Here is an 11,431-nt window from a genome sequence, read left to right on the forward strand (position 1 = left end):
CAAAGGTGAAGATTCCTCGTACCGAAAGAGGATGCAACAAGGTAGCATATGAGTTAGCACAATTGGCTAGCAGAACGAAGCATTGTGCGTTATGGCGGGAGCATGTTCCTACCTACTACAAGGTTTTGTTAACTATCAATGAAGTACTCTCTTTCTCACAAAAAAAGGTATGTGCATGATCCAACAACTCTTGTTTATGGATGATATGGCTCAATGCATGTTAAATTTATAGTAATAACTATATTAAGTATGCTCCAACTATATAGTAATATACATAGGATAGGATAGCATCACCATATCAATAATGTAAGAGTTATTTTCTTTAATACAAGATATGTATTTACTCAAATAATTAATAGTATTTCATTAATTGGAAACACATTTGTGCGTAATTATTGATGTCTACGTGTACATTGGTGCAACTTTACAAGCAACATGGAACATTTTGTTTCATTCCGCACATGCATGATCATTGATGGCCCAAAGGATTGGTGCCCTTAGACAGGTGGTCGTGCTTGCGCACAAGGTGCAAGGTGCCTAGTGTTACTAAAACATTCAATAACATCTTCGATCACCCATATACATTTTGTTTGGTTTATTGGAAAAATTTCCAGCCCCGTAACTACATATGATATTATATTAAGGACTCTTTAAATGTCTCGTATTACAAGTGTATATGATAATAGTCATATCCATCCTATGCATAGTGTACTTAAGATAAATTTATTAGGTTTGTCACTACGAGTATACATTTTGTGATTTCTATCATATTCATTAAACTCAACTCATACCAGATTTTTAATGATCAAGACTCCACTGACATACTGTCTTCTGGTGTGAATGGCTGATACGTGGCCCCCCTAGTCATGTGACCCATATGTCAGCCAAGTTAGCACGCATCGAGTTAGCTGGTTTCGTCGTTGATACTGTGTGCACGATGCTTTTGAATCTGAAGCCTAGGCTAACCAGCTAGCTTACACTCAAAGCTGGTAGGAAACCATCGGTTGTAGGAAAGCAAAAGCAGCTAGTACTAAACAAAACAAGCCAGAAAAGCTTTTTTAACAAAAACACACGAAAACACTATTACAAGGGGACGAAAAAAAAGGTGCAAAGAGACGAGAGGGAAAAAGGAGAGGGAAATAGCTTGCATTCGTGTCTAGCTTCCTTCCTGTGCAGCCCCGAGCAAGCGAATCCGACCTACTAATCCATCGATCCTCTCCCCATTTCCACCCTATTCCTTCCTCTCCCTTTTCTCGCCTCGCCTCGCCTCGCATCCCACCCCCTCCTCTCGCCTCGCCCCCCCGCCCCGAATCCGCTCGGGCGCCTCACCACCCGGGCCCGATTGCTTCCTCCTCGTGGTGGGCGCCGCTCCGATCCGCCCGATCCGCGCTGCTCCTGGGGCTCCGGCGCGCGGCGAGCGGGGGCGGCGTCGGCGGCGGCGGCGGGGGAGGGGCGGCGATGGACTCCGAGGACGACATGCTCGACGCGAACGACTCCGCCGACGACGACTTCTACAGCGGCGGGGAGGCCGGGCTCGGCGGGAGCGACGACGGGGACGCCGACTACGACTTCGCCGACCACGACTCCGACGATTCCGCGGAGCTCCTCTCGCACCGGCAGCAGGTGATCCCGGGTTCGCGCGCGCCCTGTGGGCGATGAGTGCTTTGGAATGGCGTGGGGGTGGTGGGGGCGTAGCTCGTGGTTCGATCTGTCACGGGGTGGGAATGCCCGGAAATTGCAGGATCGTGAATCTAGGCGATCGATGGGAAGGTTTGCTGCCATGCTGCACGTATATGCTTCGTTGGTTGGTGGATTTTGATGTAGTCCGGGAGAATGATATTGCATTGGCTGCCATCCATAATCAATGCGTCGATGCTAGCTAGGACCTCTCTGAAACATTTATACATTTTTGCATTTATTTTTCTTACAGGAAGTGTGGGGATCCGAGATTTTTGGTGGTGTGGGCAATAGTGTTGACGAATAAAATACATGTGGGGCAGTAGGCGTCTTATACTCTGTCATCAACAACTACATCATGTTCCATAGGACAAATGTAAACTAATCACAAGATTAGTGGATTTTGCAATTCACAATGGGAGTTTTATGTTTTTTTTTTCAGAAAAACAATGGGAATTCTATGGGTGTATTGTTTGGGAGGGTGGGGAGCGGGGATATGTAATGTGTAGATTTTCGATTATCCACTGGCAGATGCGCTAAATGAAGGGAGAACAACCAAAGGAAGAAACTTACAATAGCTCATGCTAGGCCTATTCAAGTACGTAGCCATTAATAATGTGGCAGCAAAAAAAATGTTCTGTATGTACCAAAAAACCATAGTTGACTGGAGCTCCTTGTAGTTCTGAAGAATTTGTGATGTCCTAACAAATGAGATGATGAACTGCATGTTCAAACCTTCCTTCATCTGTTTCTCTGAATGTTTTCCTTTCTTTTTCATGTATTGGCACATGGTCATTTGGTGTGGAGGTAGTAAGCTCATGATAGGTAGTAGTTAGTAGTTCAGTCTGTAGTTCTTTGTACCTTTGGATTGACGATATTTGGTCTGGTCATGGTAATTTAATACAAGCATGCCATGACAAATCGAGAAATTCATGGGATAAAGATAGTCTACAGGAAATAGGCTATGGCATAACTGTAAATGAATTGTGGATATATCCATATCCTTACCATACTGAAACAACCGCCATTATTCGCAAAGGGTCGCGATCTCATGAGGATGAGGTAACTCCAAAATCTGATCCTCAATTGGAAATGCAGGTTATAAATTGTCTTCATGAAGTAGGACTCACTAGTAAAATAGCCAATCAGTCATACGGTGTTGGTACTTGGTTTCTATTATGTTTATATAGGAACTGAGCACAATGTTTTCTGTGGCGTACCCTTCAACTAATTAGGTACAAAATGCTATAACTTGCATATTTTTACCCAGATTTAGTTCTAACTGGTTGTAGATGATTGAATTTATTTCTAGATAAGATATTGATTATTGTATGGGTGCTTGATTCCATTTTGAAAGCACTGCGGTTATTAGTTATTACTTGTGGATAATAGGTTTTTTGTTGGTACGCTGTCTAGAAGCCTCCTTAATTAATATCCTTCCTAACTTAGCTTTTGTGGTTCCCGCTTGTTTCTATTCCTTGTTCCATCTGCACAAGTACACCTCTTATTTCTTGCTTTCTTGTCACCTAAGCTAGCCAAATAAACTGATGCCGACTTGCCGAGGTCTCCATCCAACAATGAGTTAGACATACTATCCATTGAGTTATGTCTTAATGTCTTATGTGGACTATCCCACTATATCCTGCTCACTGCCGACCAGTTTATTTGTCAAAGAATTTTTTATGGCCTTCTCTAGTTGATCTTTCTGTTCAGTTATAAGGAATGTTTTGTGTGAAAGTTGCTATTGGTTCCTGAAGTATGTTGTTTTTATGAAAATATACCAAAATGATTATTTGTCCCTAAAGACAGACGACTTTCCAACAGTTTTTAGGTCATCTCATGGAAATCTCTTATTTCCAAAAGCTGGAGGAGGCCTTTGCATCATATAAGCTAACAGAAAAATCGTACTCCCGTTTCGGCATAATGTTGGAGAAGGCCATGTTGTAGAAAATTAGCAATGACCTATTTCCAATCAATGTGCTAGATTTTAATGGGAGTAGTATCCTTTTGCCTTGTTACAAATCAAAATTTGCTGCGGAAGAAATGCTGTTTGATTATTTTTTCTTTCAATATTTGACATTTAATTGTTGACATTATATGAACTGATTGTCCAGCGCTATTCTGTTATGTGTGATTTTAACATTATATGAACTGATTGTCCAGCGCTATTCTGTTATGTGTGATTTTAACATTATATGAACTTTTTATGCCCCAGCAAAATTACAGTATATTAAGTGAAGCCGATATACAACAGCGCCAAGAGGATGATATAAATAGGGTTTCAACTGTTCTTTCAATTTCAAAGTCAGAAGCATGTGTTCTTCTTCGTAATTATAACTGGTAATGGCCATTACCTGCCTTCACATTGCTGCCTCATACTCCTTTTTTTTTTGTCTTTTTTGGTGCTCTATCTGTATCAAGTTTGTTATGTCTTTGATTCTCATACCTGATAATTCATCCATGTCCATGTCATATTTGTTTACTCGTGGACATGCTATTAATAAACAAACTGATTTAAACTTACATGGTTGTGAATTATCAAAATTTATTGTATTGAGGGCTTAATCGTGGTCGTGGGATATTATTTCATGCTGCATTGGCTCATTAATGCAGTACACCATGTAATCTAGCCCAAATGTGCTATTCCCTCCGTCCACAAACATAAGGGATTTTGGAGTACTACTTTCCTAATCTATCCAACTACTGCATTTTTTGCTTTTGGTAGTTGCATTGCTAGGCGTGATCTTTCCCAATCAAATAAACTTCCCTGCATCAAAGTAATTTCACCTCAACCTTGAACTCTGCGAAACAACCTAGAATCCCTTAGATTTGTGGACGAAGGAAGTACTTCATCTGTTATTGCCATATGGAAGCAGAGCACAAGGAATGATGCATCTATTATTTGGTTTTGCCCCCCTGCAGGAGTGTCAGTAAGGTGCATGATGAATGGTTTGCTGATGAAGAACATGTTCGTAAGGTTGTTGGTTTTCCGGAAAAGCTCATCGAAATGCCAAATGACAGAGAAGTATGCCTTTGCCTTACTAGTTAAACAATTAAAAACTTTGGGGGATGTACAAACAATTTGAAGTTCTAGCAGTTGTATGCCTGCGAGCCAGGATTTTTTGAGAAAAAAATGGATAGTATGCTTGTGTCATGCAGTACACATGTATTGGCACTCAGTTTTGCCTGTACTATAGTGCTATACATTGTGACTTGTGAGTTGTGGGAAGAATGTGCATCAAACATTTCATATCTCATTTTTTCTCTTGCCTGTTTGTGATGGTTTTTACCTGTCATTACTTAGAACACATGAATATCATCAGCTGTTCAATACTAATACATTTTGTTCACTTGACAGTTGACATGTGGAATTTGTTTCGAAAATTGTCCTCGTACGTCAATGAGTGCTGCTGCATGTGGCCATCCGTTCTGTAGTGCATGTTGGAGAGGTTTGACAATCTAACCTTGAGATATTTCTCTTTATCAACCCCGGATTCTGTTTTGTGTGGGATCACCACTTACATAGTGCACATTGACAGGTTATATTAGCACTTCTATAAATGATGGTCCAGGATGCTTGATGTTAAGATGTCCTGATCCGTCCTGCACAGCTGCTGTTGGTCAAGATATGATCAATTCACTGGCTGATGACGAGGATAGGGAAAAGTATGGGCGATATCTTCGCAGATCTTACATTGAAGATAATAGGAAGGTAGGTTGATCATAATACAAATGAATAAATGAAAATCTGTATGGCTGCTACTGTGAATTATTATATGTTTTATGTAAACCAGCCATTCTCCTGCCTTTGCATCTTGTTTTTCCTAAAAATGGAGTGAACTCTCTGTATTTTGAATAAACCTTGATGTTCTTACAGTTAATGTGGCAATCATAATATATTTTTGAAATGGTGCTGACAGTTTGTAATTAGTGTGAATGCCTTCATAGGAAATGATCAAGTGCTATATTTGGCCAATTCTCAAGTTTTGGTATTTATGTATCTATTTTTTTAAGCATATGTTCATTAAGTTCATTCCTATTTGGAACAGACAAAATGGTGTCCTGCTCCTGGATGTGAATATGCTGTAGAATTTGTCATGGGCAGTGGTAGCTATGATGTGAACTGCAACTGTTCATACGGCTTTTGTTGGAACGTGAGTACTGGACCTGCCATTTCATTTCATTGTGATCAGCAGGGCATAAACCATTTGAAATAAAATTTGCAGTGCACTGAGGAAGCTCATCGTCCGGTAGACTGTGCCACTGTTTCAAAGTGGATCCTCAAGAACAGTGCGGAGTCTGAAAATATGAACTGGTATTGTCAGAATAACACAGCTTTCTTTTTCATTACTACTGACATTTTTCTTATTGTAAGTTTTGTTCCTTTAATTGCATTTGATCTTTCTTCTGAAAACTTTGTCCTAATCTCATTCCTCCTTTTGGTTCTGAAAACTTTTGCTATTTTATTGTTTGGTGATTTTCTGAAACACCAATATTTTGACTTTATTTTTTTGTCATATTAGTAGTAGTTCTTATGTTTTTACTGCAAGTTATTTCTTGTGTCAACTATGTTGAACTTTCTGTTGGTTATGGTTTCAGGATTCTAGCTAATTCAAAGCCTTGTCCTAAGTGCAAGCGGCCCATTGAAAAAAACCAGGGATGCATGCACATTACATGCACACCTCCATGCAAATTTGAGTTTTGCTGGTATGTAATCATAATCTCTCTGTTTATGCTCTTCATAGCACTTGCAGTCTCATATGGCTTGTATGTACTTGTTCTATATAACGCAGGCTGTGTCTTGGTCCATGGTCGGAGCATGGAGAACGGACTGGTGGATTTTATGCCTGTAACCGTTATGAGGCAGCAAGGCAGGAAGGAGCGGTACAGTTCTAATCTGAGATATTTTCTTAATACTTTATTATTTTTATTTAATATTGTGGTTAATTTGTGCTGCTTCGCACTGGTTACAGTATGATGAATCTGAAAGGAGAAGAGAAATGGCAAAGAACTCGCTTGAGAGATATACACACTATTATGAACGGTGGGCAGCCAATCAGTCGGTAAGTTATTGGGTACAAGAAAAGTTACCTGAACAAAGCATTGTGTTTTACATAAGTAGTAAAAAAGATTTCCAATCAATACTCAAGAAGAACTTTTCTGGTTTCTTAATATCTTCTCGTTATGCAGTCGAGGCAAAAGGCATTAGGAGATCTGCTGAGTTTGCAAAACGACAAGGTATATAAATATGATACTTTATATTTATCTCTCCTTTATCCTCTTTATATCCAATTTCACCCAAAAGTACTGAAGCCATGTTAGGTTCATGTATTAATCATTTATAATACAGCTACTCCAGCCTGTCCAGAACATATGCTAACAGCGACATTCACAAATCATTTTTCAGCTTGAAAAGTTAAGTGATATACAAAGCCAACCAGAGTCACAGCTCAAGTTCATCATAGAGGCTTGGTTACAGGTTAGTTTTCATTGCCAAGTTTAGTTCTCTCATAAGCCTCCTAGATCTCTCATGGGCGAGTTTAATAATTTCAATACGCAGATTGTCGAATGTAGGAGGGTATTGAAGTGGACTTATGCTTATGGTTTTTACCTCCCAGAGCATGAACATGCCAAAAGACAGTTCTTTGAATATCTGCAAGGTTCGTAGTTTTGCTGTAATACTAAATAGCATACGCAAGTATCAGTTACTTATCTGGTTTATTCTTGTTGCTTATTTATCTAGGTGAGGCGGAATCAGGTTTGGAGCGGCTGCATCAATGTGCAGAGAAAGAACTTCAAGTATACCTTGAAGCAGAATCTCCCTCAAAAGATTTCAATGACTTCCGTACAAAGTTGGCTGGATTAACTAGGTACTACAGATCATTCTGTTTTTCATGTTTCCTATCCTTATTACTCGGATGCTTGTGTCCTTTGGAAGGTTTTCTTTGATTGTTTTGACGACATGATCACTCCTAATTGTAAAAAGATGATCATTTAAATTTCGTTTGTTTGTACTATATCTTCATCTGAAGTTCTCTCTTTATTTGACAGTGTGACTCGCAATTATTTCGAGAACCTTGTCCGGGCTTTGGAGACTGGATTAAATGATGTAGGTCCTTCCACTAGCCATGGTACATGCAGCAAGAGCGCAACTTCGAAGAGTCTTGGCAGTAAAAGTAAGAGTAGCAAGAGCAGAGCATCCAGTACCAGCTCCAAAACAGGTGGCTCGAGCCGTGGTGTCGATGAAAGCAACATTTGGACGTGTGACCAGTGCACATATGCTAACCCCAGATCTGCCAGAAACTGCCAGGCTTGTAACAACCAGCATCGATAGCATTACATAGCTATGGTTTTAGATCTCGACTCCATTGGTTGAGAAACCTCTGGTTCAAACCTGGTGGTAAAGAACATATGCAAAGTTGAAGTTTTCAATGAACAGTGGAGCTGGCGTGAGGAGGTATTAGCAGAGAACTGTTGCCTATGCAAATTAGATTTTCTCAACTCATCATGTGCTATGGCTAAAAAACCTCAGGTCATTCCCAATTTTTTTAATCAACTGACGGTATCCTTGAAGCCTCGCTCATCATCATCTAGTTCATCCTGTATATAACTCTATATCGATATCTGTAACTCTTGTGTTGTTCTATGGAAGTAGCGCGTACTAGCAGATGTGCGCCACCAATGAACTGAGTTGTTGTAATGATGTTGTAACCTTGTAATAATGAATTGGCCAATTCTCAAGGAAATTTATTCATCCTGTTCCAGAATGCAAAGAAACTTTTGAATTGGGGGAATGTCGTAAGTTATGCCAATATTAAGATAATCAATAAGATCGGTTTCTGTGGGGGGGGGGGGGGGGGTGCACAATTCTCTGAAGTATGATTTGCTTTGAAAGAAGATGTTCTGCAATTGTTTACTTGAGATACAGAGGCCGGCAAATTTCCTTCTACCTGTGAACTATGATTTTTTTTTTAAAAAAAAAAGATAACGGAAGCTTTATTACCCGTCATGCTGGAATTACGGCATTCTAATTGCCAATACTTCCCCGAATTTATTCGCTCCTGCTTCGAAAGGAAATCAATTATCTGCAATGTTTCTTCTGATCGAGAGAGGAATATCACTGATTTGTTTCCAGTATTTGAGCAAACGATTCCCATCATATTTACATCCTAACATACGAGCATGAAAATGAAAGTCTTGCCATGATTGAGGTTTCCCTCCTTGCCAAGTATACCCGACAAATAATCAGCAACGTTTCCAAGTTTTAATCTTTGGAAACAAATCTTTGAATTGTGACTATATATATGCGCGCTCGCCTTCGACGGCAACACGAGGTAGCTCGCATTCTCTGAACCTCACAGCTTCTCTCCATGGCCACCTCCATCTCGCCAATGGCCTTGGTGATGTCAATGCTGCTGGCCTCCTCGCTCCTGGCTGCGGCGTCGGCCGCGCGCGCCGACCACCACTCGCCGGCCTACGCGCCTTACCCTCACCACCACGCCCCGTGGCCGGCGCGGGCTCAGTCGCCGAGCGCTCCCGACCACGGCGCTCACGGCCACCACGCACCAGCGCCGGCGCCAGTCCACGCGGACCAGCCAGCGCAAGCCCCAGAGTGGCATCACCACGCTCCAGCCCCGGCTCCGGTCCGTGACGACAAGCCAAGCCCCTCGCATCATCATCATCACCATGGCCATCATCACCACCGTCATGCTACTGCTACTGCCCCGGCGCACGCCCCGAGTTCGCATCATGATCGCCATGCTCCGGCGCCGGTGCACTCCAGCTGGCCGTGGCCGGCCCACGCGCCGGCGCCAGCGCCAGCGGTGATCCACGGGACGAACAGCCACCTGGCGCCGGCGCCGGCGCCGTCGTCGCATGTTCAGTATTCCCCTGCTCCTACTCCCGGTGACGGCCGCCATCAGTCGCCGCCGCCGCCGCCGTCCCCGCCTAGCGCTGACGAAGGCGCTCAAGCACCTAGCTACTACGGGCACTACCCTTCGCCTGCGCCGGCTCCGGCGCAGGAGAGTTCGTCCGCCGCCGTTGCCTTCGCCGGTGGAGCCGGTGTCCTCGCCGTGACGGCTGTCGCGCTGCTTCTTTAGAAGCCTAAAGTTAATTAGATGGTTTGCCAGCTTTGTAATAAATTCTCACGCATGGTTGCAAGTTTTTATTGAGATGATTATGTCGAATGCGTTTCATGTTATCATCAAATAGTATTCAGAAGCCATTAGTGTGGATTTTGCGGTAATTATCTTGAATCTTTTTTTTGTTTTCATCAAATAGTAATCAGTAGCCACTAGTGATTATCTTGAATCCATTAACAACGTATAAACACGTAATGGAAATGCTAATATTTTGTCATGTTTTAGGTCGATATAAAATTTAATAATATATTATTATACTGGCGATTATAGGTCTGCGAGAATGACGAGAGGTGAGAACCGACGGTCTGCGGCGTCCGGCTGCCGGCGGCGACGCCGTGGAGGGAAATGGAGATGCCTTCTCTTCCTCGTTGAATGTTGGGCCCACCTTCGAGCCGGACCCGCATGTCAGGCAGGCAGTTTTCACGAAAGGGCCCTCACCTTCCTTGGAATTCTGGATTTACTCGGCAATCCCGTTCCAGGATGTACTCTGTGAGACGTTCGATCCAAGATGTGTGGTACACATTGCATTCGAATATAGGCCTTTTTGGGCCTGAATCTAACATAGGACGTATTGACCTGTGGGCTTTTGTTTGGAAATTGGAACAGTCCACCCGGCGTCAGGCGATACAAAGGGGAAAAAAAACAAGCGCATGTACAAGACCTACAAATAGCACGTTCATAGCCTTGCCAACAAATGCAAATTTAGATTAAGAAAGGATTTTAAAAAAGCTAAACCAGATTTGCTGATATGAAAAATAGAAAAGAGGAGATTTTTGTTGAACGAGAGTAACGAAAATGAAACGAAAGTAGTAAAAAGTTAGTCTAAAATTTGTCATGAGGGGATAGATTTTAAATGAAATGAACTAGAAGCTCATATCGAGCTTTTACCTTTAAACATATTTAAAAACCATCAATTCGGGATTTATCATATGACTGATTCAAACCTCATTCTTATATTTATCATGTGAAATTAGTTTTTCACGTTATGTATTCTCTAGAATTATATTATACACTATCTGTTATGTAAAATAAGAATCAATACTTGGATAGACAACAACAACGAACACGTGCAACAAAAAAGCTACCAGAGGAAATTGTTAGACGTTGAATCGCGCTACCACACTTTGAGCATATTACGTGCAATTCGCAACAACAACCAAAGACGCGCGTCACATGGAGAGGTATATGCCGCTGAATGAACACCTGGGAGGGACCCCCTCAAGATGAACACGCGTCAGTTTGTCCTAGCCTTGATAGGCTAGCCAGGACGTCCTATAACAATGTAAAGACAAAAAAAATGATGCACAATTGTGGGATTTGAGGAGAATAGACGTTGGGATAAATAGCAAACAGGAGGAAGATGTAGAATAAAGGTTTTAGGTGATAAATTGATTTTGACAATTGATTTGTTGTTTTTCTAATCAACCTTCGTCCTCATATTTATAGAAAGGTGGATTTGCTTTCCAGGATCCAATTAGGCTAAAGAAATCAAACTCAAGAAATCTCGGTATAAAATAAGGAAACGCAAGAAATTCCTTACTTGGACTCGGACTCTATGCTGAAGGCCTGACCACATCATATTTGTTTGGTCTGACTGATTACACAGTGACGGT

General features: G+C 41.8%; 2 protein-coding genes across 2 annotated transcripts; both read left to right on the top strand.

The window, feature by feature from the left end:
* The first annotated feature begins 1,170 nt into the window (after positions 1-1,170).
* Positions 1,171-8,454, top strand: LOC4336253 (probable E3 ubiquitin-protein ligase ARI8). The gene is made up of 15 exons (XM_015781074.3): positions 1,171-1,623; positions 3,893-4,017; positions 4,600-4,702; positions 5,036-5,126; positions 5,217-5,389; positions 5,727-5,831; positions 5,904-5,992; positions 6,277-6,384; positions 6,471-6,561; positions 6,651-6,740; positions 6,868-6,915; positions 7,085-7,156; positions 7,238-7,337; positions 7,421-7,547; positions 7,729-8,454. Exons 1-15 carry the CDS (start codon positions 1,459-1,461, stop codon positions 8,009-8,011), a joined length of 1,770 nt encoding a protein of 589 aa, XP_015636560.1. The 5' UTR covers positions 1,171-1,458; the 3' UTR covers positions 8,012-8,454.
* A 614-nt stretch (positions 8,455-9,068) lies between these two features.
* Positions 9,069-9,776, top strand: LOC107280649 (uncharacterized). Its single transcript, XM_015779377.1, has one exon. The coding sequence runs from the start codon at positions 9,069-9,071 to the stop codon at positions 9,774-9,776; it is 708 nt and encodes a 235-aa protein (XP_015634863.1).
* Positions 9,777-11,431: the final 1,655 nt, after the last annotated feature.

The sequence above is a fragment of the Oryza sativa genome, chromosome 4 (genome assembly GCF_034140825.1).
Source record: "Oryza sativa Japonica Group chromosome 4, ASM3414082v1".
Taxonomy (NCBI): Eukaryota; Viridiplantae; Streptophyta; class Magnoliopsida; order Poales; family Poaceae; genus Oryza; species Oryza sativa.

Bases quoted from the DNA above. Each gene is read 5' to 3' on its own strand.
- LOC4336253 (XM_015781074.3), top strand. From the start codon at position 1,459: ATGGACTCCGAGGACGACATGCTCGACGCGAACGACTCCGCCGACGAC. The intron at 5,993-6,276 runs GTATTGTCAGAA...TTATGGTTTCAG, and splicing joins GAGTCTGAAAATATGAACTG to GATTCTAGCTAATTCAAAGC. The intron at 6,385-6,470 runs GTATGTAATCAT...TATATAACGCAG, and splicing joins TGCAAATTTGAGTTTTGCTG to GCTGTGTCTTGGTCCATGGT.
- LOC107280649 (XM_015779377.1), top strand. From the start codon at position 9,069: ATGGCCTTGGTGATGTCAATGCTGCTGGCCTCCTCGCTCCTGGCTGCG.